Source organism: Macaca fascicularis, chromosome 16 (assembly GCF_037993035.2).
Source record: "Macaca fascicularis isolate 582-1 chromosome 16, T2T-MFA8v1.1".
Classification (NCBI taxonomy): domain Eukaryota; kingdom Metazoa; phylum Chordata; class Mammalia; order Primates; family Cercopithecidae; genus Macaca; species Macaca fascicularis.
This window is the reverse complement of record NC_088390.1, coordinates 70100906-70121884: the sequence shown is the minus strand read 5'-3', so window position 1 is coordinate 70121884 and position 20979 is coordinate 70100906. Positions and strand designations below refer to the sequence as shown.

Below are 20979 nucleotides of genomic sequence, written 5' to 3'. Positions count from 1 at the left end.
TCACGTCACAGAGTTATCTTTCTGAAATGGACACCTGATTCTGCCATACCCTCCCTAAAAAGTTTCCCATCACCCTTATGATAAGTCAAATATGTGAATGTAGTTAAGAAGGTCCTTCAGGACCCAACCCATTCCTTCTTCAGCCACATGTCCTTCCATTTCCCACCTTAACGATAATAGTTAACCCAATTATTCAAATTCTATGCCCCAGCCACTTGGAACCACCAGCAATTCCTCAAATATGACTTTCTCTTGCTTCTATATCTCTGCATGTGCTATGTTCTCTGTATGAAATCCTCTTCGCTTCTGCTCCCACCTCCATCCTTTCAGGGAAGAACTAAGCCTAAACAGCATTCCCTCCAGGAAGCCTTCCCAGACAGACACCTCCAAGTCCGGGTTAAGGCCCTCAGACATGCTCTCAGAGCGCTCGGTACTTTCTTCATCAAAGCACATGTCCTGTTCTCTAACAATTGTCTTTAACCGAGTATGTATAAAGAGGCCAGGTGTCGTGGCTCATATGTCTGTAATCCTAACATTTTGGGAGGTTAAGGAGAGAGGATTGCTTGAAGCCAGGAGTTTGAGATCAGTCTGGGCAACATAGTTAGACCTTGTCTCTATAAAAAAAATTTAAAATTATCCAGGTGTGGTGGTGTGTGCCTGTAGTCCTAGCTACTCAAGAAGCTGAGGCGGGAGAACTGCTTGAGCTCAGGAGGTCAGGGCTACAGTGAGCTATGATCCTGTCACTGCACTCCAGCCTAGAGGACAGGGCCGGACCCTCAAATAAAACAAAACAAAGCAAAACAAAACAACCAAATTAAGCATAAAGATAGACGCTGCTTTCAAATTAGCATCCTATCATCTTTTTTTTTTTTTTTTTTTTTGAGACAGAGTCTCGCTCTGTCACCTAGGCTGGAGTGCAGTGGCCGGATCTCAGCTCACTGCAAGCTCTGCCTCCCGGGTTTACGCCATTCTCCTGCCTCAGCCTCCCGAGTACCTAGGACTACGGGCACCTGCCACCGCGCCCAGCTAGTTTTTTGTATTTTTTAGTAGAGACGGGGTTTCACCATGTTAGCCAGGATGGTCTTGATCTCCTGACCTCGTGATCCACGCGTCTCAGCCTCCCAAAGTGCGGGGATTACAGGCTTGAGCCACCGCGCCCGGCCAGCATCCTGTCATCTTTCATAGCACATTAAAAAACAAATATTTGTAAAATGAGTAAGTGAACCTCAAATGGAGATGTTAGTAATTGAATGTAATTTCCATAATGCTGCCTTTTAGGTATATGCAGTATTTTATCTATTTTTTTTTTTTTTTTGAGACAGAGTCTCACTCTGTCGCTTAGGCTGGAGTACAGTGGCGTGATCTCTGCTCACTGTAAGCTCCGCCTCCCAGGTTCACGCCATTCTCCTGCCTCAGACTCCTGAGTAGCTGGGACTACAGGTGCCTGCCACCATGCTTGGCTAATTTTTTGTATTTTTAGTAAAGATGGGGTTTCAGCATGTTAGCCAGGATGGTTTCTATCTCCTGACCTCGTGATCCACCCGCCTCGGCCGCCCAAAGTGCTGTGATTACAGGTGTGAGCCACTGCGCCCCGCCGAAAATTCTTTTTTGAGACCAGGTCTTGCTGCCATCCAGACTGGAGTACAGTGGCGCAGTCATAGCTCACCGCAAGCTCAACCTCCCGGGCTCAAGGGATCCTCCTGTCTCAGTCTCGTCAGTAGCTGGTACTACAGGCTCATGCCACCGCACCTGGCTTGTTATTTTCATTTTATTTTTGAAGACAGAGTCTTACTCCATCACCCAGGATGGAGTGAAGTAGTGCAATCATAGCTCACTGCAGCCTCGACCTCCTGGGCTCAATCTTCCCAACCCAGCCTCCCAAGTAGCTGGGACTACAGGTGCACACCACCATGCCCTGCTAACATTTGTATGTTTTGTAGAGACAGGGTTTTGCCATGTTGCTGGTCTCGAACTCTTTGGACTCAAGCGATCTGCCTGCCTCAGCCTCTTGAAGTGCTGGGATTATAGGTGTGAGCCACCATGCCCGGCCCTAGCATCTTTTTTAAAATAGACAATCCAAATGCCCATTGATAGGAGACTGGTTAAATTATGACACATTAATACCAAAAAAGTTATGTAGCTATTAAAAAGAATGAAGAGACTTCTCCATACTAATACTAAAAGGTAACCAGGATATATTGTGAAGTGAAAAAAAAAAAAAAAAGGTTAAAGCAAAGTGTATAGCATGATCACTTTTCAGTTTTAAAAAATGCTCATTCAGGCCAGGTGTGGTGGCTTATGTCTGTAATCTCAACACTTTGGGAGGCTGAGGCAGAATTGCTTCAGGCCATGAGTTCAAAACTACATATCAAGATCCTGATATGCCTCTCCAACATACTGAGACTTCATATCTATTTAAAAAAAAAAAAGAAGAGGAAGCAGCTGGCCAGGCAAGGTGGCTCACGCCTATAATTCCAGCATTTTGGGAGGCGAAGCTGGGAGGATCACTTGAGCCCAGGAGTTTAAGACTGGCCTGGGCAACATGGCAAGATCCCATCTCAATTTTTAAAAATTGCAATCTCACTGCAACCTCCGCCTCCTGGGTTCAAGCAATTCTCCTGCTTCAGCCTCCTGAGTAGCTGGGATTACAGGCAAGCACCACCAAGCCCAGCTAATTTTTTGTATTTTAGTAGATGCGGGGTTTCACCATGTTGCCCCCAGGATGGTCTTGAACTCCTGAGCTGAGGCAATCCACCTGCCTCGGCCTCCCAAAGTACTAGGATTGCAGACATTAGCAACCGTGCCCAGCCAAAAAAAAAAAAAAAAAAAAATTTAATGGAAAAAAAATGCTCATTCACACTTAGAAAAAGGCCAACATTTATTGAACACTTACTATTGCCAGGTGCTGTTTTAAGTGCTTAACATATATTAACTTATTTAATTCTCAAAACAGCCCCATGTAATAGGTACTATCATTACTCCCATTTTACAGGTAAAGAAGCAGGTTAAGTTCTTGTCCAAGGTTGCTAGCTGTTGGCAGAGCTAGAATTTGGTCCCTAGCAGACTGGCTCCAAAGAGTGGAAAAATATAAATCATTAATGGTGGTTGTATCTTAGGAAGTAGAATTAAATGGGAATTTTGTTGTTGTTGTTGTTGTTACTTATTTATGTAAGATTTGCCTTTTTAAAGACAATAAATGTTACCTTTTGGGCATACACAAAAAATGAAAAGAATAAAGAAGTAAAAATGCTATCCTGTTCACTGGCTAGACACAGAATAATTTCAGTTAAGAGTAGTGTGGTACCAGGCTGATGGTTCATACCTGTAATCCCAGCAATTTGGGAGGCCAAGATGGGAGGATCACTTGAGCCCAGGAGTTCAAGACCAGCACTGTCAACATAGCAATACCCAATCTCTACAAAACATAAAATAGCTGGGCATGGTAGCATGCAAGGAGGCTGAGGTGGAAGGACGGTTTGAGCCTGAGAGGTTGAGGCTGCAGTGAGCAATGGTTGTGCCACTGCACTCCAGCTTGGCTGACAAAGTGAGACCCTGTCTCTCTCTCTCTCTCTCTCTCTCTCTCTCTCTCACACACACACACACACACACACACACACACGAAAGGAAAGGAAAAGAAAAAGAAAAACAATATTGTGGATCTATCATCGCATTCCCTTTTGCCAGATTTACTTTTATTTTCTCTTCACAGAATATTTCCAGAAGTGTCTTCGGGGATTCAAGTAAGCCTGGGAGTTGGGAACTCTTCAAGTTTGAAGCTTTATTGACTGCTCTAAGTTTCAGAGAAAAAAAGTAACTCAACCACATGGCTGAATTTCCATAGTTGGTTGGAGGCAGAGCCTTTACTGTTCCCCTTTGATTCAGCCAGGGCCTCTAGCAGAGGTGAGGTGGCTATGCACAAGAGTGCTTCTTATAAGAGTCAAGACTGGGAACAGAGCCTATCACAGATACTTTTGGCCCACTAAAAGGACACTTGAAAGTAAGCCCAAGGTGGCTTCAAGGCCTTGAATAATTTTATGTTGCCAAGACAATGACCAAAGAGAAGGCAAAGCAAGCCAAGCCAGCACCGGACCCCATTCCTCTGACTTTAACGTGCACCTGACTCCCAGACTGTCAGATGCTGGAGACTAGCTTTTGTTTTTTTGGGTTTTTTTTTTTTTTTTTTTTTTTAATATTTCACCTGATAAAAGTAAAACATGGCGGCTGGGCACAGTGGCTCACACCTATAATCCCAGCGCTTTGGGAGGCTGAGGCAGGAGGATCCCTAGGAGCCAGGAATTCAAAACCAGCCTGGGCAACACAGGACCTCTTTTTTTTTTTTTTTTTGAGACGGAGTCTCGCTCTGTCACCCGGGCTGGAGTGCAGTGGCGACATCTCGGCTCACTGCAAGCTCCGCCTCTGGGGTTCACGCCATTCTCGTGCCTCAGCCTCCGGAGTAGCTGGGACTGGAGTAGCTGGGACTGCAGGGGCCCTCCACCACGCCCGGCTAATTTTTTGTATTTTTAGTAGAGATGGGGTTTCACCATGTTAGCCAGGATGGTCTCGATCTCCTGACCTCGTGATCTGCCCGCCTCCGGAAGTGCTGGGATTACGGGCGTGAGCCACCGCGCCGGGCTGCCTTTTTTTTTTTTTTTTTTTTTTTTTTTTTGTGAGACAGTCTTGCTCTGTCTCCCAGGCTGGAGTGCAGTGGTGCGATCTCGGCTCACTGCAACCTCCGCCTCTTGGGTTTAAATGATTCTCCTGCTTCAGCTTCCCAAGTAGCTGGGATTACAGGCGCCCGCCACCATGCCCAGACAAGTTTTATATTTTTAGTAGAGACAGGGTTTCACCGCATTAGCCAGGCTGGTCTCGAACTCCTGACCTCGTGATCCGCACACCTCAGCCTCCCAAAGTGCTGGGATTACAGGCGTGAGCCACCATGCCCGGCCGGGAAGACCCCATCTCATCTCAAGGAAAGGAAAGGAAAGGAAAGGAAAAAGGGAAGGGAAGGAAAAAGGGAAGAGAAGGAAAAAGGGAAGGGAAGGAAAAAGGGAAGGGAAGGATAAAGGGAAGGGAAGGGAAGGGAAGGGAAAAGGAAAGGAGGAAAACATGATTACAGAATATAAAGCTCAGTAATAACATCACTACCCTGAGATAACCAGTTTTGATATTTTAGTACATTTCCTTCTAGTCTTTTTAAAAAGTTCATATATATAATATGTTAAATATATACATACCTATTTCAAAATTTGGACCACACTATACATATAGTTTTGTATCTTTTTTCCCACTTAATGTTATATTGTAAACATTTTCTCGGACAAAAGATTGTTTGAAAAATAATTTTTAGTGGCAACATAATACCTCAGCATATGGATGTGACCATCTTTAACTTTTTTTTTTTTTTTTTGAGACAGAGTCTCACTCTTGTGCCCCAGGCTGGAGTACAATGGTGCGATCTCGGCTCACTGCAAGCTCCACCTCCTGGGTTCAAGCCATTCTCCTGCCTCAGCCTCCGGAGCAGCTGGGATTACAGGCGCCTGCCACCACACCTGGCTAATTTTTTGTATTTTTAGTAGAGACAGGGTTTCACCACGTTGGCCAGTCTGGTCTCGAACTCATGACCTCAGGTAATCCACCCGCCTCGGCCTCCCAAAGTCCTGGGATTACAAGCGTGAGCCACCGTACCCGGCTGCGATCATCTTTATTTGAATAGCTCAGGGTGTCTTTACCAGATCTAGGGATAGCAGAACAAATTCAAGGAAGGGTTCATTTCTGCCTTTCCTATTAACTGCAGGAGAGAGACTGCAGGGCACCACTAGGGGTCAGTGCAGAGCCATCATCACAGGAGCCTTTACTGTGCCTTATAGTAAGCATGTCTTGATGTAAGATAATTGGTTATGCAACAGTCCATATTAATAAAGATTCTATATATTACATTAGAGATCTATTCACATGACTAGCCATGTTCCCTTTAAGAGCAGACTCCCTTAGTACAGACTTCTCAGATTATAAGTGATAAGATTCCTCCAAATTAATTTCCAAAACAGAGCTATTTTATAAGCCAAAGTCTATCAGTATAAGATGTGGTATTAGACCTGTTCTTACCTGCTTGGTATGAGATCATCTGTGCATAAAATACTTAGTGAAAGTGTTTTATAGGTTTGTTGGGAAAATCAAATAAATAACATGTAAAAGTATTTTATAAATTATGAAGCTGCATATAAACGCAAATTTGCTCTTTTTTAATAAGCAATTCAGATATTTGGGCAAGTGGCATAACCATGGATTATTTCACTGGTTTTCTTCCTCGTAGCCCGTGTTCTCCAGCTATTGACATCACTGTGGAGTCAGTAATTCTTTTCCTAGAAGCTAAAGCTACAATTTACAGTAAATTTTTAGTTCTTTGCCATCCTTATTTACCTAAGGCTCCTTCAGGAAAATTACTCTGAGCTCAGAATTAGCTTAAATAACTTATAAATAGGTGTATAACAGGGATCAGAAAGACACTTTAGGCCTAACATACTTGACAGGCTCAGACGCAGGAGGTGGGAGTTCCTGGCCCTTCTAAACCCAGAAGTAACTATTAGTAGCAAAAGGTACCAAGGGCCCTATTTCTCACCGGCCAGGCTTCTTATTCAGCCCTCACTCTTCTTTCTGTTCACGTTTCCTCTTCAGTTCTCAGTGCCACATCATTCGGTATCAGAAATGAAAAGGATCTAGGGCTGGTTGTTCTCAGAACCAAGCTTTCAAAACCAGCTTGTGGTAGCCCTTCTTGAGAGCAGATCAATCTTCTCATTGGTTCACTCTGACCATTCTCAGGATGCATAGGGACCCAGGCAAAGCAGGCCCTGGCAAGTCCCTTTTTTTTTTTTTGAGAGACAGAGGCCGGGTGCCGTGGCTCATGCCTGTAATCCCAGCACTTTGGGAGGCCAAGGTGGATGGATCATCTAAGGTCAGTTCGAGACCAGCCTGGCCAACATGGTGAAACCTGGTTTCTACTAAAGATACAAAAATTAGTCAGGGTGGCACGGCGCAGGGCGGTGTAGGGTCGCCATGGCGGAGCTGCAGCAGCTGCGGGTGCAGGAGGTGGTGGACTCCATGCTGAAGAGTCTGGAGAGAGAGAATATCTGGAAGATGCAGGGTCTCATGTTCCGATGCAGCACCAGCAGTTGTGAGGACAGCCAGACCTCCATGCAGCAGGTGCACCAGTGCATCAAAGCACTGCCATTTGCCATGCTTGAGCTAAAGCAAAGCCAGGCTCAAGCCCAGGCTTTGGTCACCAGTGAGTTGGAGAAGTTCTAGGACCACCTGGCCTGGTGCATCATGCATTGCAATGACAAAGTCAAAGATTCAATAGATGCTGGGAGTAAGAAGCTTCAGGTGAAGCAGCAGCTGGACGGTGTGACCAAGTGTGTGGATGACCCCACGCACTACATCCCAACTATGACCAAGAAGATGAAGGAGGCTCTCTTATCCACTGGGAAATAACAATCTTTGCCACTGGCCATTGGGGCTGAGGGCAGGAATATATTTTTTATAAGGAATTGGGAATTTTAGTCTTTTAAGCGAAGTTTATGAAGAAACGAAGGATGGCCACAAGTGTAAGACATATGTCACTTGCCTCTAGGCACTGGTTCTTTTATGTTTCAGTCCTAAAAAATGAAATGGAAAAAAGTGGTACTAAATTGGGTCAGAGATATTACAGTTGAGTTTTAGAGTTTATATGTCCTGTGGCCAGTGCTTGTCCTGCCAGTAAGGATCTCCCCTGTAACAAGCCAGAGCCCTCCAAGGTACCAGACTCTTCTTACTACACAGGTACCAACAGGCTGGCAGGTTAGAGTTGGTGGAGTTTAAGGAGAGATATTTTCGCTTTGTTGCCAACATCCTGTTTACCAGAAGTGTCACCACACCATTTTCTGTAAGTTGTAAAACAAAATTGATGAGGTCACTCACTTAGAAGGGCAAAAAAGTTTTCTGGGTCTTTGTTTTCTTGGTTTTGTGTAATTTATACAAGGCAATACAAGTTGATTTTAAGATGTGGAATTGGGAGGGAGACTAGTTTGGATAAGAACTTGGAAAGGTTCCTTGTGGATCCCCATTTCTGGTCAAGATGTGGATGTACATTTCTTAAAATTATTATATGCCATATCTTTCAGCCTGGAGACCATGCAAAAACATGAGAGGTGACGACACACTAATTATGGGAAGCATAATTACTGGCTGATGGGCCCTGAGGCTGTGTGTAGCAAAATGACAGGAAAATCTTGCAGTAACACTTTCCCAGTGAAGAGAACGGGATTTTGATTGTGATATATACTAGTACCTAGGAATGAACAGTAAAAGAGGAGCAGTTGGCTACTTGATTACAACAGAGTTATGAAGTACTGGATTTGGAAAAACCTGGTTTTTATAGAACGGATGGAACGAAAGCCTAAACCTAGCATTGCCTACTCAGCTCCCTGAATTAACAGAGCACTATTGACACAAATCCCGGCAACAGGAAATTCAAGGGAGAAAACGTAAGCAACTTGGGCTAGGATGAGCCGACTCCCTTAGAGCAAAGGAGAGGCAGACCCCATTACCAAATACCATTTTTGCCTGGGGCTTTCGCAACTTTTCAGTGTTCCTGCCCTGGCATGGCACCTTATTCTTTTGATAGCAACCTCATTGTATTTTCACCAACTTATTACTTGAAATGATAATACAGCCTATCATTTGCTGTTTCCAGGCTGTGATATATTTTCCTAGTGGCTTGGTTTTAAAAATAAATAAGGTTTAATTTTCTCCCCTCCCCCCAACAAAAAAATTAGCCGGGCATGGTGGTGCCTGCTTGTAATCCCAGCTACTTGGGAGGCTGAAGCAGGAGAATTGCTTGAACCCGGGAGGTGGAGGTTGCAGTAGCCAAGATCATGCTACTGCACTCCAGCCTGGGCGACACAGCCAGACTCTGTCTCAGAAAAAAAAAGCAGAGACAGACTCAGCCAGGCACGGCGGCTCATGCCTGTCCCAGCACTTTGGGAGGCCAAGTGTGCAGATCGCTTGAGCTCAGGAGCTCGACACCAACCTGGACAATATAGTGAAACCCCATCTCTACAAAAATATAAATAAATTAGCTGGGCATGGTGGCGTGCACCTGTAGTTCTAGCTACTTGGGAGGCTGAGGTGGAAGGATTACTTGAGTCCAGGAGGTCAAGGCTGCAATGAGCCGAGATTGTGCCACTGCTCTCAGCCAGGGCAAGAGTGAGACTCTGCCTCAAAAAAAAAGACAAGAGTTCTCACTCTGTCACCCAGGCTGGAATGCAGTGGTGCAATCATAGCTCACTGTAGCCTCAAACTCCTGAGCTCAAGTGATCCTCCCACCTCAGCCTCTGGAGTAGATGGGATTATAGGTGTGAGCCACTGCCAAGTCCCTTATCACTGGCACTCGCTTTCCAACTGGGCTAGAACCTTAAGCTGTTTGGTGAAAGAAGGGCACAGAAGTCACACAAAGAGAGCAACAGATGATTGCACAGCAGCTCACACTGCCCTGGGGCAGCTCCAATAAAGAGCAGGCCTGTGTTGGGTCCTACCTTCCAGAGCAGGATCTAACACAGGATACCAGTTGAATAGCTTATGTTCTAGATAAGTACAATTCTTGGTGCATAGCTAGTGTTCCAGAAATATTAGTTGCATGAATGAATGACAGGTTTAGGTCGTAAGACCAGCATTAGACCATGGAGTGCCTGGATACAACTACATTTCTATGGCCAATCAAAAAAATAATCCTGGGACTGTAGTAGTAGAGCTAAGCCTAGGGACTTGAAAGTTAGTCCAGAGGATCCCAACAGCTGGACACAAACTCAGGAAGACTCAAGAGCCATACAACAGCAATGCAGCAACCAATAATCACTGTTATTATTAATAGCAGTTTCTAGTACATAGTGCCTCAGGGCACTTACAATTCCCACAGAGGCCAGCTACCCAACATCAGAGTCTGACCAGCTGGGGGATCCTGCCCTGCATCCAAGAGGGTGTCAGGACACTCATCCAGGTGGCTCTGAGACAGTAGCAGAGCTGACAAGGAGGCCCTACAAGTGAGATTCCTTTGGCTTCAAGGTCACAAGTCCTGGCTTTGGGCCTCCTGGTCTGCTGAGCCTCCCACCGGCTTTACTCTCAGAGATTGCTGCAGAAGCCTGTGTGCTGGAATGGGCTGCCACATTTCTAGGAAGGAACCCAGGAGCACATATAGCCTGGTTATTCAATGTTGTCATAGACGTGAATCACATCCTCGTGGTTGCCGAGAGCCTGGATGAGATGAGCAGCCTGTTCCAGGTCGGGCTCGGCCAGCTGCACCTTTGAGTTGGGGATGAACTCTAGTGCACAGGACACAGAACACAGGCCCAGGGAGTCCAGTTTCTTCCTCACTTGGTGCAGTGAAGAGGCATCACAAATAAACTAGGGATAAAGGAAAATCAGGAGGTGAGGAGCCAGGAGGTAATGAGACAAAGCAACACAGGACCTTGCAAAGTCCTGAATGTCAGTACTGGAATGGATCGCTGGGTTTGAGATCTTCACTGGCAGGGACATAGTTTTCAATGTTTTGACTCTTTTTCATAGTCATCACGAGAGTCGGATCTATTCAGTATTCACTCAATAAATGTTTGTACAATATGTGAACTCTTTGTCTCATCCGTACCCTGGGGCACAGGAAGGAAGAAACCAAGAGGCATGTGTAAGGCATCTATCGTGGTCCTCCCGGCAGCCCACCAAACACCCATGTTTTCATGCTTACTTTAAAAACGTTCCTTTCTTCTTCGTCTTCAGTTTCCTTGACATCCTCAGCTCCTGCTTCAATTGCCAGCTCCAGGGCACGCTCTAGATTCACAGCCTTCTTCTCTCTGTCCTCCACTCCAACCACGATCACCCCCTTTTTGTCAAAAGAGTGACGAGCTCCTTCAGCCATCACTCCTCTGACAGGGAAGGAAACAGGCTGGCGTGAGTGGATGCCTCTAGACACTCAGCCTCCATAAAGCTCATCATTCTATATCACTGTCTCTTTCTCACCCAGTCTATGGAGTACACACAGACATGGAGCAGATCGCTTCCTCAAGGAGAAAATGCAGCTGCTGCTGGATAAGGGAACAGCCCAAGAATGTTCCCACACTCAATTTTCTGCCCTGATTGCAGTCTGGAGGAAGCAGACTTTGCTCATCATTTCCTGTGCCATTAAGATGCCAGTCCTAGTGGAGCATTTTAAGATTTGGGCATTATATGGCTACAGATGGGGATAATAGGACAAAGATCCCCTTTCTACACCAATGAACAAGTCTTTGGGATTCTGCTAGTACAGACAACATTAAGGGAAAGTCAATTAACTCACTGGATTCTGCTAAGGAGGAAGTGTGCTTAAAACCTGAAACATGGCCAGGTATGGTGGCTTCCAGCACTTTGGGAGGCTGAAGCAAGTGGATCACCTGAGGTCAGGAGTTTGAGACCAGCCTGGCCAACATGGTGAAACCCTGTCATCTCTACTAAAAATACAAAAATTAGCTGGGCGTGGCTGTGGGTGTCTGTAATCCCAGCTACTCAGGAGGCTGACGCAGCAGAATCACTTGAACTCAGAAGGTGGAGGTTGCAGTGAGTCGAGATCATGCCATTGCACTCTAGCCTGGGTGACAAGAGTGAGACTCCATCTCAAAAAACAAAAAGCAAAACCCTGAAACACTAGCAGAGATCAACAGTACTTGCCTTGCAGAGAATTGGAACATAAAGGCTCTGTCCCCTACCACTCCCCACAGACACACACTTACCCATTCTTATTCAGGATATGTCTCATGTCTGATTGACACTTGTGGCCACTGTGAGATAATGCCTCGATGAGCAGAGAAGAGCCACCAGGGCCCCGACACGCATACAGCAAATACGTGTCCTTGGTTTTCTGCAATAAACAACACAAGCACATTTTCCTGTTTCCCAGTTCCCTCCCACATGTCAGCCCAGAACCACAAGTATTGCAAAACTAACTTCATGGGATGGGCTCTCTAGGCTGGAGCCTGAGCTCTCAATCTTTATTTTTGTCCCCACCCTCTGAGAGGAAACCCTAGAACCAACTTTTGAAGTAACGGGAAGTACTACCCCTAACTTGGAAGGAGTGTTTCTCTGGTCCCTGAACAATCCATCAGCCCTTCCTCAGCTTTGCTTCCTACCGTCCCTAACCAAATGCCACATCTAGTCCCCACCTACTCCCACTCAGACTCATCCTCTTACACTCCCATCCTGTAAGAAACCCACCGGTCAAGTCTCAAGGCTCCTACCCTGGGCTGCTGAGTACTGCTGTGAAAAATCACACACCTAGGCCTTGTCATAAGAGCTGCTGAAAACAGCATGGTCTCAAAAATCAAACAATTAATCCAGAGCTCTAGGGACTAATCTCTTCTGGACCTTCCATGCCCCTACTCATCCCTTGTCCATGTATTCAATATTCCCCACTCCAAGCACCCTGTCCTGCAACTTTCCAGGAATTCTTAACTCATAACTTCTCCCTTCCTCTTTCACAAAGGAAAAAAGGGCCACTAGGTGGGGAAAATAGTTGCTGTCTCCACCTCCTTCTCTGCACCACGGCCTACGTGAAGGCAGTAAGCATAATGGTTAGAGCACAGGCTCTAAAGTCTGACTATCTGGTTTCAAGTCTGTCATTTTCTTTTTTTTTTTTTTTTTCTTTTTTTTTTTTGAGACGGAGTCTCGCTGTGTCGCCCAGGCTGGAGTGCAGTGGCCGGATCTCAGCTCACTGCAAGCTCTGCCTCCTGGGTTTTTACGCCATTCTCCTGCCTCAGCCTCCCGAGTAGCCGGGACTACAGGTGCCTGCCACCTCGCCCGGCTAGTTTTTTGTATTTTTTAGTAGAGACGGGGTTTCACCGTGTTAGCCAGGATGGTCTCGAACTCCTGACCTCGTGATCCGCCTGTCTCGGCCTCCCAAAGTGCTGGGATTACAGGCTTGAGCCACCGCACCCGGCCAAGTCTGTCATTTTCTATGTGACCTGAGTCAAGTCACCTAACTTTTCTGTGCCTCAATTTCTACTTACGGTGGTTTTCAGGATTCGATGAGATAACACACACACAGTTTTTATCCATGCTTAGCCTGCAGGAAGCACTCAATAACTATGATCTATTAAGATAACTATTACTTCCTCAGAGCCTCCCTACCTGCCCCAGAGAAAGGTGTACCCTCATGTGGACTCTATATACCTGCCCCTCCCACCATCTCTATCACCCCCACCCTCTCTCTTTCTACTGGCTTTTCTCCTTTAGGGTATAAACATCTGAGAAACAAAACCTTCCTCAACCTAACATAAGGGCTTTCTCCCACACTGCCCCTTCTTTCTATAATACCTCATCTCCCTACAACTTGGCTGAGCAGTCCCGGGCTGTATGGCCCTGCATGCTGCCTATGCATCCTACTCCCAGTTGTGCCCCTAGAACAAATGACCAAGGACAGTGAGCTCCCAGAAGCCTCTAGGCTGAGGGCGTCAACTACATTGCTACCCTTCTCTCTGATAATTTTTTTTTTTTTTTGAGACAGAGTCTCGCTTTGTTGCCCAGGCTGGAGTGCAGTGACGCGATCTCGGTTCACCGCAAGCGGTGCCTCTTGGGTTCAAGCAATCCTCCACCTCAGCCTCCCAAGTAGCTGGGATTATAAGCATGTGCTACCATGCCCAGCTAATTTTTGTATTTTTAGTAGAGATAGAGTTTCACCGTGTTGGCCAGGCTGGTCTCCAAACTCCTGGCCTCAAGTGATCCACCCACCTTAGCCTCCCAAAGTGCTGGGATTACAGTCGTGAGCCACTGCACTTGGCCCTCTCTGATAATTTAAGGTGTGTTTGGTGGCTATCTAGACATGAGCCCTGTAGGGGCTGTGATCAATAAAAAGCATGTCAAACAGTACGCACCTCCATTTTCAGCGCTGCCTCAATCGTTGACTTGGGCATATGTTTGCTGCGACACACCTCTAAAATATTGGCCAGGTTGCTGTTGTGCTCAGGGTTGGGGCCTCCTTCTGAGATTTAAAGAAAAAACAAAGAGTGAGCAAAGACATCTCATTACAACATGGGAGAAAAAAAGGCATTTCCAGCCCCACCAAGCCAACGGAGTGGCAAATCCCCATTTAGCTCTCAGTTACCTTAGAATACCTTAACTAGTGTTTGAGTGGGATATGGAGAAGTATTTTGGGGTTTTTTGTTTGCTTTTTGAGATGGCGTCTCACTCTGTTGCCTGGCTGGAGTGCAGTGGTACGATCTTGGCTCACTGCAACATCCACCTCCTGGGTTCAAGTGATTCTCCTGCCTCAGCCTCCCGAGTAGCTGGGATTACAGATGCACGCCACCATACCCAGCTAATTTTTCTATTTTTAGTAGAGACCCGGTTTTGCCATGTTGGGTCAGGCTGGTCTCGAACTCCTGACCTCAGGTGATCCACCCACCTTGGCCTCCCAAAGTGCTGGGATTACAAGCGTGAGCCACTGCGCCCAGCCCGGAGAAGTATTTTGGAAAAGTACTTTTTTTTTTTTGAGACAAAGTCTCACTTTAATCACCCAGACTACAGTGCAGTGGCATGATTTTGGCTCAATGTAGCCTCAGCCTCTGGGGTTCAAGCGATCCTCCTGCCTCAGCCTCCCAAGTAGCTGGGACCACCAGCGTGCACCACCACACCCAGGTAATTTTTTAAAATATTTTTTGTAGATTCAGGTTTTCACCATGTTGCCCAGGCTGGTCTCAAACTCCTGAGCTCAAGTGATCTGCCTGACTCGGCCTCCCAAAGTGCTAGGATTACAGGCGTGGGCTACCACGTCTGGCCAGAAAAGACCTTTTTCTTTTCTTGTTTTTTTTTTTTTTTTTTTTTTTTTTTAAGACAGAGTCTTACTCTGTCATCCATGCTGGAGTGCAGTGGCATGATCTTGGCTCATCTTGGCTCACTGCAACCTCCCCCTCCCGGGTTCAAGGGATTCTCCTGCCTCAGCCTCCTAAGTAGCTGGGATTACAGGTGCCTGCCACCACACCCAGCTAATTTTTGTATTTTTAGTAGAGATGAGGTTTCACCACGTTGGCCAGGTTGGTCTTGAACTCCTGCCTCAAGTGATCCACTCGCCTTGGCCTTCCAAAGTGCTGGGATTACAGGCATGAAGTACTGTGCCTGGCCAGAACCTTCTAATTCATTGTCTTTAGGGATGGTTTTCATTCTGCTATGTTTTAGCAATCTCCACTTTGTGTCAGATGAAGAAGGGACATAGATGGTAACAACACTTCCTGGACTCATTACTGCTTACTCTACTACTTTGTGCATAATAAAAATAATTTTATTTTATTACTATTTTTGAGACAGAGTCTTGCTCTGTTGCCCAGGCTGGAGTGGGCAATCTGCAGTGGCGCAATCTCGGCTCACTGCAACCTCCGCCTCCTGGGTTCATGCCATTCTCCTGCCTCAGTCTCCTGAGTAGCTGGGACTACAGGCGCCCGCCACCAAGCCCAGATAATTTTTTTTTGTATTTTTTTAGTAGAGATAGGGTTTCACTGTGTTAGCCAGGATGGTCTCAATCTCCTGACCTCGTGATCCGCCCACCTCAGCCTCCCAAAGTGTTGGGATTACAGGTGTGAGCCACCGCGCCCTGCACTTTGTGCATAATTATTGAAATGTTCACATGACATTGTAATCTGAGGGTAGGGGCTATATTTCATCATCTTTGTAGTACTAGTGGCATGCCTGGTACAAAATAAACACAATTAAGTTGGTTGAACTTGGGCAGGGTGCAGTGGCTTACGCCTGCAATCCCAGCACTTTGGGAGGCCGAGGCGGGCGGATCATTTGAGGTCAAGAGTTTGAGACCAGCCTGGTCAACATGGTGAAACCCGGTCTCTACTAAAAATACAAAAAAATTTAGCCAGGCGTAGTGGTGCACACCTGTAGTCCCAGCTACTCTGGAGGCTGAGGCAGGAGAATCACTTGAGCCTGGGAGGTGGAGGTTGCAGTGGGCTGAGATCACCCCACTGCACTCTACCCTGGGTGACAGAGTGAGACTCTGTCTCAATAAATAAAATAAATAAATAAATAAATAAATAAATAAATGTTGCTTGAACTAATGTCAAGAATTTTGAAGAAAAGGAAGCAAACAAATACCACGCATGAGTTGAGGGGGTAAATGAACATTAACTGAATGCCTATTATGTGCCATAAACCATAAACTACCTCAAGGTGGGTATTACCCTTGTTTCACAGAAACTCAACAAAGTTAAGCCACTTGTTCAAGGTCATAAGTTAGTCAGTGGCCGGGCACGGTGGCTCAAGCCTGTAATCCCAGCACTTTGGGAGGCCGAGACGGGCGGATCACGAGGTCAGGAGATGGAGACCATCCTGGCTAACACAGTGAAACCCCGTCTCTACTAAAAATACAAAAACTTAGCCGGGCGAGGTGGCAGGCGCCTGTAGTCCCAGCTACTTGGGAGGCTGAGGCAGGAGAATGGCGTGAACCCGGGAGGCGGAGCTTGCAGTGAGCTGAGATCCGGCCACTGCACTCCAGCCTGGGTGACAGAGCGAGACTCCGTCTCAAAAAAAAAAAAAAAAAAAAAATAAGTTAGTCAGTGACAGAAACCAGGTCTTCCTGACTCCAAAGTCCATAGTTTCTCTTTTTTTTTTTTTTTTGAGATGGAGTCTTGCTCTGTCACCCAGGCTGGATGGAGTGTAGTGGAGCAATCTCACTTACTGTAGCCTCCAACTCCTGGGTTCAAGCGATTCTCCTGCTTCAGCCTCCTGAGTAGCTGGCATTACAGGTGTGCACCACCACACCCAGCTAATTTTTTTTTTTTTTTTTTTGTATTTTTAGTAAAGACGGGGTTTCGCCATGTTGGCCAGGCTGGTCTTGAACTCCTGACCTCAAGTAATCTGCCTGCCCCTGGCCTGCAATTACAGACTGAGCCACTGCGCCCAGTCCAAAGTCCATGCTTTCTACAGGACTTTTCCTTTACTCCTACAAATCTCTGGCCCTAAATAGAAAAAAAGCCTTTTCAGTGTGGCGACCTAAGGGAGAAAAGACATGGTTGCAAATCTACCTTCCAAGGAAATGTGTCTTGGGGAAACATTAATGAAGCAAACTAAGGCCTAAGCACTTAAATGATAGCTTTACTCAGTGCCCCTGCCACAACAAATAAGGTACTTGAGGCGACGTCAGAGGAGTTGATTTGTCTCTTCAGGAGAGTCACACATCTGCCCTGACTCTTAGGACTTGTTTCTATTAAGTACCTAGCTAGACCAGAATGAAGTCACTTCTACCTTACCGGCTTATCTTCTCAAGAGCAGCTCCCTCTCTGACAAACTGGCCAGATGCTTAGCGTCTGGAAAGGTGAGTGAGGACTTCAAACGTAGGTAGGTGTTTTGAGGATTTATGAGGCGGGCAATGGTGGGTACTGGGAAAGGAAAACAAAGTGAAGGGCCGGAGATCTAGGTGGGCCCAACTCCGAGTGGCAAGCGAGGCTGTGGGCACTGAGAGGGCAGCGGCAGCTAGTGGTGGGTGACAGGGTCTCACCTTTCACTGCCAGGCGGATGTTCAAACAGAGTTTGGAGAAGATGCGACTCCTTTCGACGTCCTTCGGACCCTTGATGTGCCTGACTTTGGACCACTTGTTGTGCCCGGCGGGGACAGCCGCTGTGAGGTGCAGCGTCCTGCCCCGTGCGGCACCGCAGCCCCGGGGCTCGGAGTGGGAGGGCCGGGGGTCACGCGGAGAAGCTGCCCCGACCCCAGGGCCTCGTGCCAGCAAGCATCGGGCAGCGGCCCTGCTTAGGCTGGCAGCAGCCCAAGCCGCCATCGGTCCCGACCCTGGGGTTCAAGCTGCTAGCAGCAGCGGCCAGCGCCGGCCCGTCTCTTCCACCGCCGGAACAAGCAGATCCGGACTCCGCGGCTGCCTGTGCTGGTCACCTGAGACCCAAAGGCTTGGGCCCGCCCGGGGCGGCCCAACAGCTAATGACCCTGCACCGTCCCCGCGGCAGCCGGGACTGGGGGCCCTTGATGGCGTAGCACACTTCCTTTACCGGGTTCGCTCCAAAAACAAGTCCCCACTGCCCGCAAAGTCCGTTCCGCGGCTGCACAGTACTCGCTCCTCTCTCGCCCTTGAGCCGACCTAGTTAGTGCTCAAGCCCTCCCGGTTGCCTAGAGAGCGCCGGACTTTGTTTCTCATAATAGTCTAGTGGAGACACATCTGAGTTATGAAACTGACTTTGCTTCCAAATTTCTGCCTAAATCTGAGAAAGTCCAGAACGATAAATATTTTGTTGTTGCCTCATTTTACTGGCAAAGAAACCGCTGCTAGAAAAGTGAATTGCCCAAACGTTTAATCTCTCTGAACGTCCTCCCTATTTACAAATAAGGATCTAATATTTGCTTTATCAACATATGAAGGTTGAAAACACAAAATGAGCCCTTAGAGCTTTAAAGTAATAAAGTTTTATGTAAATAGCCACAGTGCACTTAAGCCCCTAAATGCAAGAGATGGTTTGGGACAGACTCAGATGAGTCACAGGCCTTTAGGAGAAGGAGAATGATCAGACAAGCCTTTTGGAGCTAAACTCCCCTTTCCATTTTCTCTCTGCTGTCTCGAAAGAGAAAACCGAATTCATTAGAAGACGGAGAGAAACAAAGCGGCAGCTGCTGAAAAGCTTTGTAGTGACTTCCGTGCTGGTGACATGAACTCCAAAGGGCATGACGTATTCGGTAGAGAAGCAGGACAGCCGGGCGCGGTGGTTCACGCCTGTAATCCCAGCACTTTGCGAGGCTGAGGCACGCGGATCACTAGGTCAGGAGTGCGACACCAGCCTGACCAACATGGTGAAACCCCGTCCCTACTAAAATACAAAAAAAAGTAGCCGGTCGTGGTGGTGCGTGCCTGTAATCCCAATTACTCAGGAGGCTGAGGCAGGAGAATCGCTTGAACCCGGGAGGAGGAGGTTGCAGTGAGCCGAGATCCCGCCACTACACTCCAGCCTGTGCGACAGAGCGAGACTCCATCTCAAAAAAAAAAAAAAAAAAAAAAAAAAAAAAGAAGCAGGACAGTGTGAAGTTCAAGCTTGTGCCCTCTGCGTTTAGGCTGGGTGGCTTCAAACCCTGGTTGTTCCACTTTCTAGTGTATCCTTGGGCAAGTACCTTTACTTTCCTGTTTGTTTCCTTACCTCTAGAATGGCCTTGTGAGAACTAAATGGGATAACGGATGCAAAGCACAAAAGCATAGACTTTACATTTTTTATTATATAAGAACCTTCATGGGATGGTGGCTCACGCCTGTAATCCTAGCACTTTGGGAGGTCGAGACCAGCAGATCACTTGAGGTCAGGAGTTTGAGACCAGCCTGGTTAACATGGTGAAACCCCGTCTCTACTAAAAATACAAAAATTAGCCAGGTGTGGCGGGTGCACATAGCCCTTCATACACGCTTGTACCTTAGCACTTACCTTTTAAAAAAATATGAGGCCGGGCGCGGTGGCTCAAGCCTGTAATCCCAGCACTTTGGGAGGCCGAGACGGGCGGATCACAAGGTCAGGAGATCGAGACCATCCTGGCTAACACGGTGAAACCCCGTCTCTACTAAAAAATACAAAAAACTAGCCGGGCGAGGTGGCGGATGCCTGTAGTCCCAGCTACTCGGGAGGCTGAGGCAGGAGAATGGCGTGAACCCGGGAGGCGGAGCTTGCAGTGAGCTGAGATCCGGCCACTGCACTCCAGTCTGGGCGACACAGGGAGACTCTGTCTCAACAAAAAAAAAAAAAAATGAAAATGTTTATATCTGTTTCTACCATAATACTAAATTCTTTGAGAGTAGGACTGTACTTTCTATGCCCAACACAATTCTCATTTTTTAAAAAATAAACAGCTTTGATATATTTCACATATACAAATCACCAATTCAAAGTGTACAATGGGTTATAGAATATTCAGAGCTGTGCACAATTGAGTTTACATTTTCATCATCCCCCAAAGAAGTCCTGTAGCCATTAGCAATCACTCCCTCTTTCCCCCCAATTCCTGCAGCCCTGGGCAATCACCAATTTACTTCTGTCTCTGTGAGTTTGCCTCTTCTGAACATTTAATATGAATGGGCCCACACACTATGTGGCCTTTTGTAACTGGCTTCTTTCACTTAGCATGATGTTTTCAGGATTCTTGCATGTTGTAGCATGTATCAGTATTTCATTTCTATTGCCAAATAATATTCCATTGTATGGATATACCACGTTTTATTTATCCATTCATCAGGCAAGGACATATGGGTTGTTTTCACCTTCTATGATGAATAATGAGGCTGTGAACATTCATATACATATTGCTGTGTGGACATATGTTTTCACTTCTTTTTTTTTTTTTTTTTTTTTTGAGACGGAGTCTTGCTCTGCCACCCAGGCCGGAGTGCAGTGGCACAATCTCGGCTCACTGCAAGCTCCACCTCCCTAGTTCACGCCATTCTCCTGCCTTAGACTCCGGAGTAGCTGGGACTACAAGCGCCTGCCACCACACCCGGCTAATTTTTTGTATTTTTTTAGTAGAGACAGAGTTTCACCATGTTAGCCAGGATGGTCTCGATCTCCTGACCTCGTGATCCACCTGCCTCGGCCTCCCAAAGTGCTGGGATTACAGGCATGAGCCACTGCACCCGGCCTGTTTTCACTTCTTTTATTTATACACCTAGGAGTGGAATTGCTGGGTCATATCATAACTATGTTTAACCTTTTGTGGGATTGTCAGACTGTCTTCTAAAATGGTTGTATCATTTTACATTCCCACCAGCAATAGATGAGGGTTTAATTTCTCCATATCATTAATTTTTTTTTTCTGCTTTGTTACCCAGGCTGGAGTCCAGTGGAGCAGTCATAGCTGACTGCAGCACAGAACTCCTGGGCTCAAGCGATCCTGCCATCTCAGTCTCCCAAGTAGATGAGATTACAGGGTGCGAGCCACTGGCTAAATTTGTT

The 20979-nt window shown here is 46.7% G+C and overlaps 2 protein-coding genes and 1 pseudogene across 2 annotated transcripts in view; 1 reads left to right on the top strand and 2 right to left on the bottom strand.

Annotated features, from left to right (window-relative positions):
* The first annotated feature begins 7045 nt into the window (after positions 1-7045).
* On the top strand, positions 7046-7488 carry LOC107127844 (protein FAM136A pseudogene; annotated as a pseudogene).
* A 2382-nt stretch (positions 7489-9870) lies between these two features.
* On the bottom strand, positions 9871-18017 carry TACO1 (translational activator of cytochrome c oxidase I). The gene is made up of 5 exons (XM_005584642.3): positions 17549-18017; positions 13926-14032; positions 11790-11917; positions 10772-10949; positions 9871-10434 (listed from the first exon to the last, which is right to left on the bottom strand). Exons 1-5 carry the CDS (start codon positions 17826-17828, stop codon positions 10234-10236), a joined length of 894 nt encoding a protein of 297 aa, XP_005584699.2. The 5' UTR covers positions 17829-18017; the 3' UTR covers positions 9871-10233.
* A 1224-nt stretch (positions 18018-19241) lies between these two features.
* The window catches only part of DCAF7 (DDB1 and CUL4 associated factor 7), a 42446-nt gene continuing 40708 nt past the window's right edge, over positions 19242-20979 (bottom strand). Inside the window, exon 8 of the transcript XR_010581933.2 lies at positions 19242-19756. The gene's annotated coding sequence lies outside the window, so the exon portion shown is untranslated. The remainder of the gene's footprint in view (positions 19757-20979) is intronic.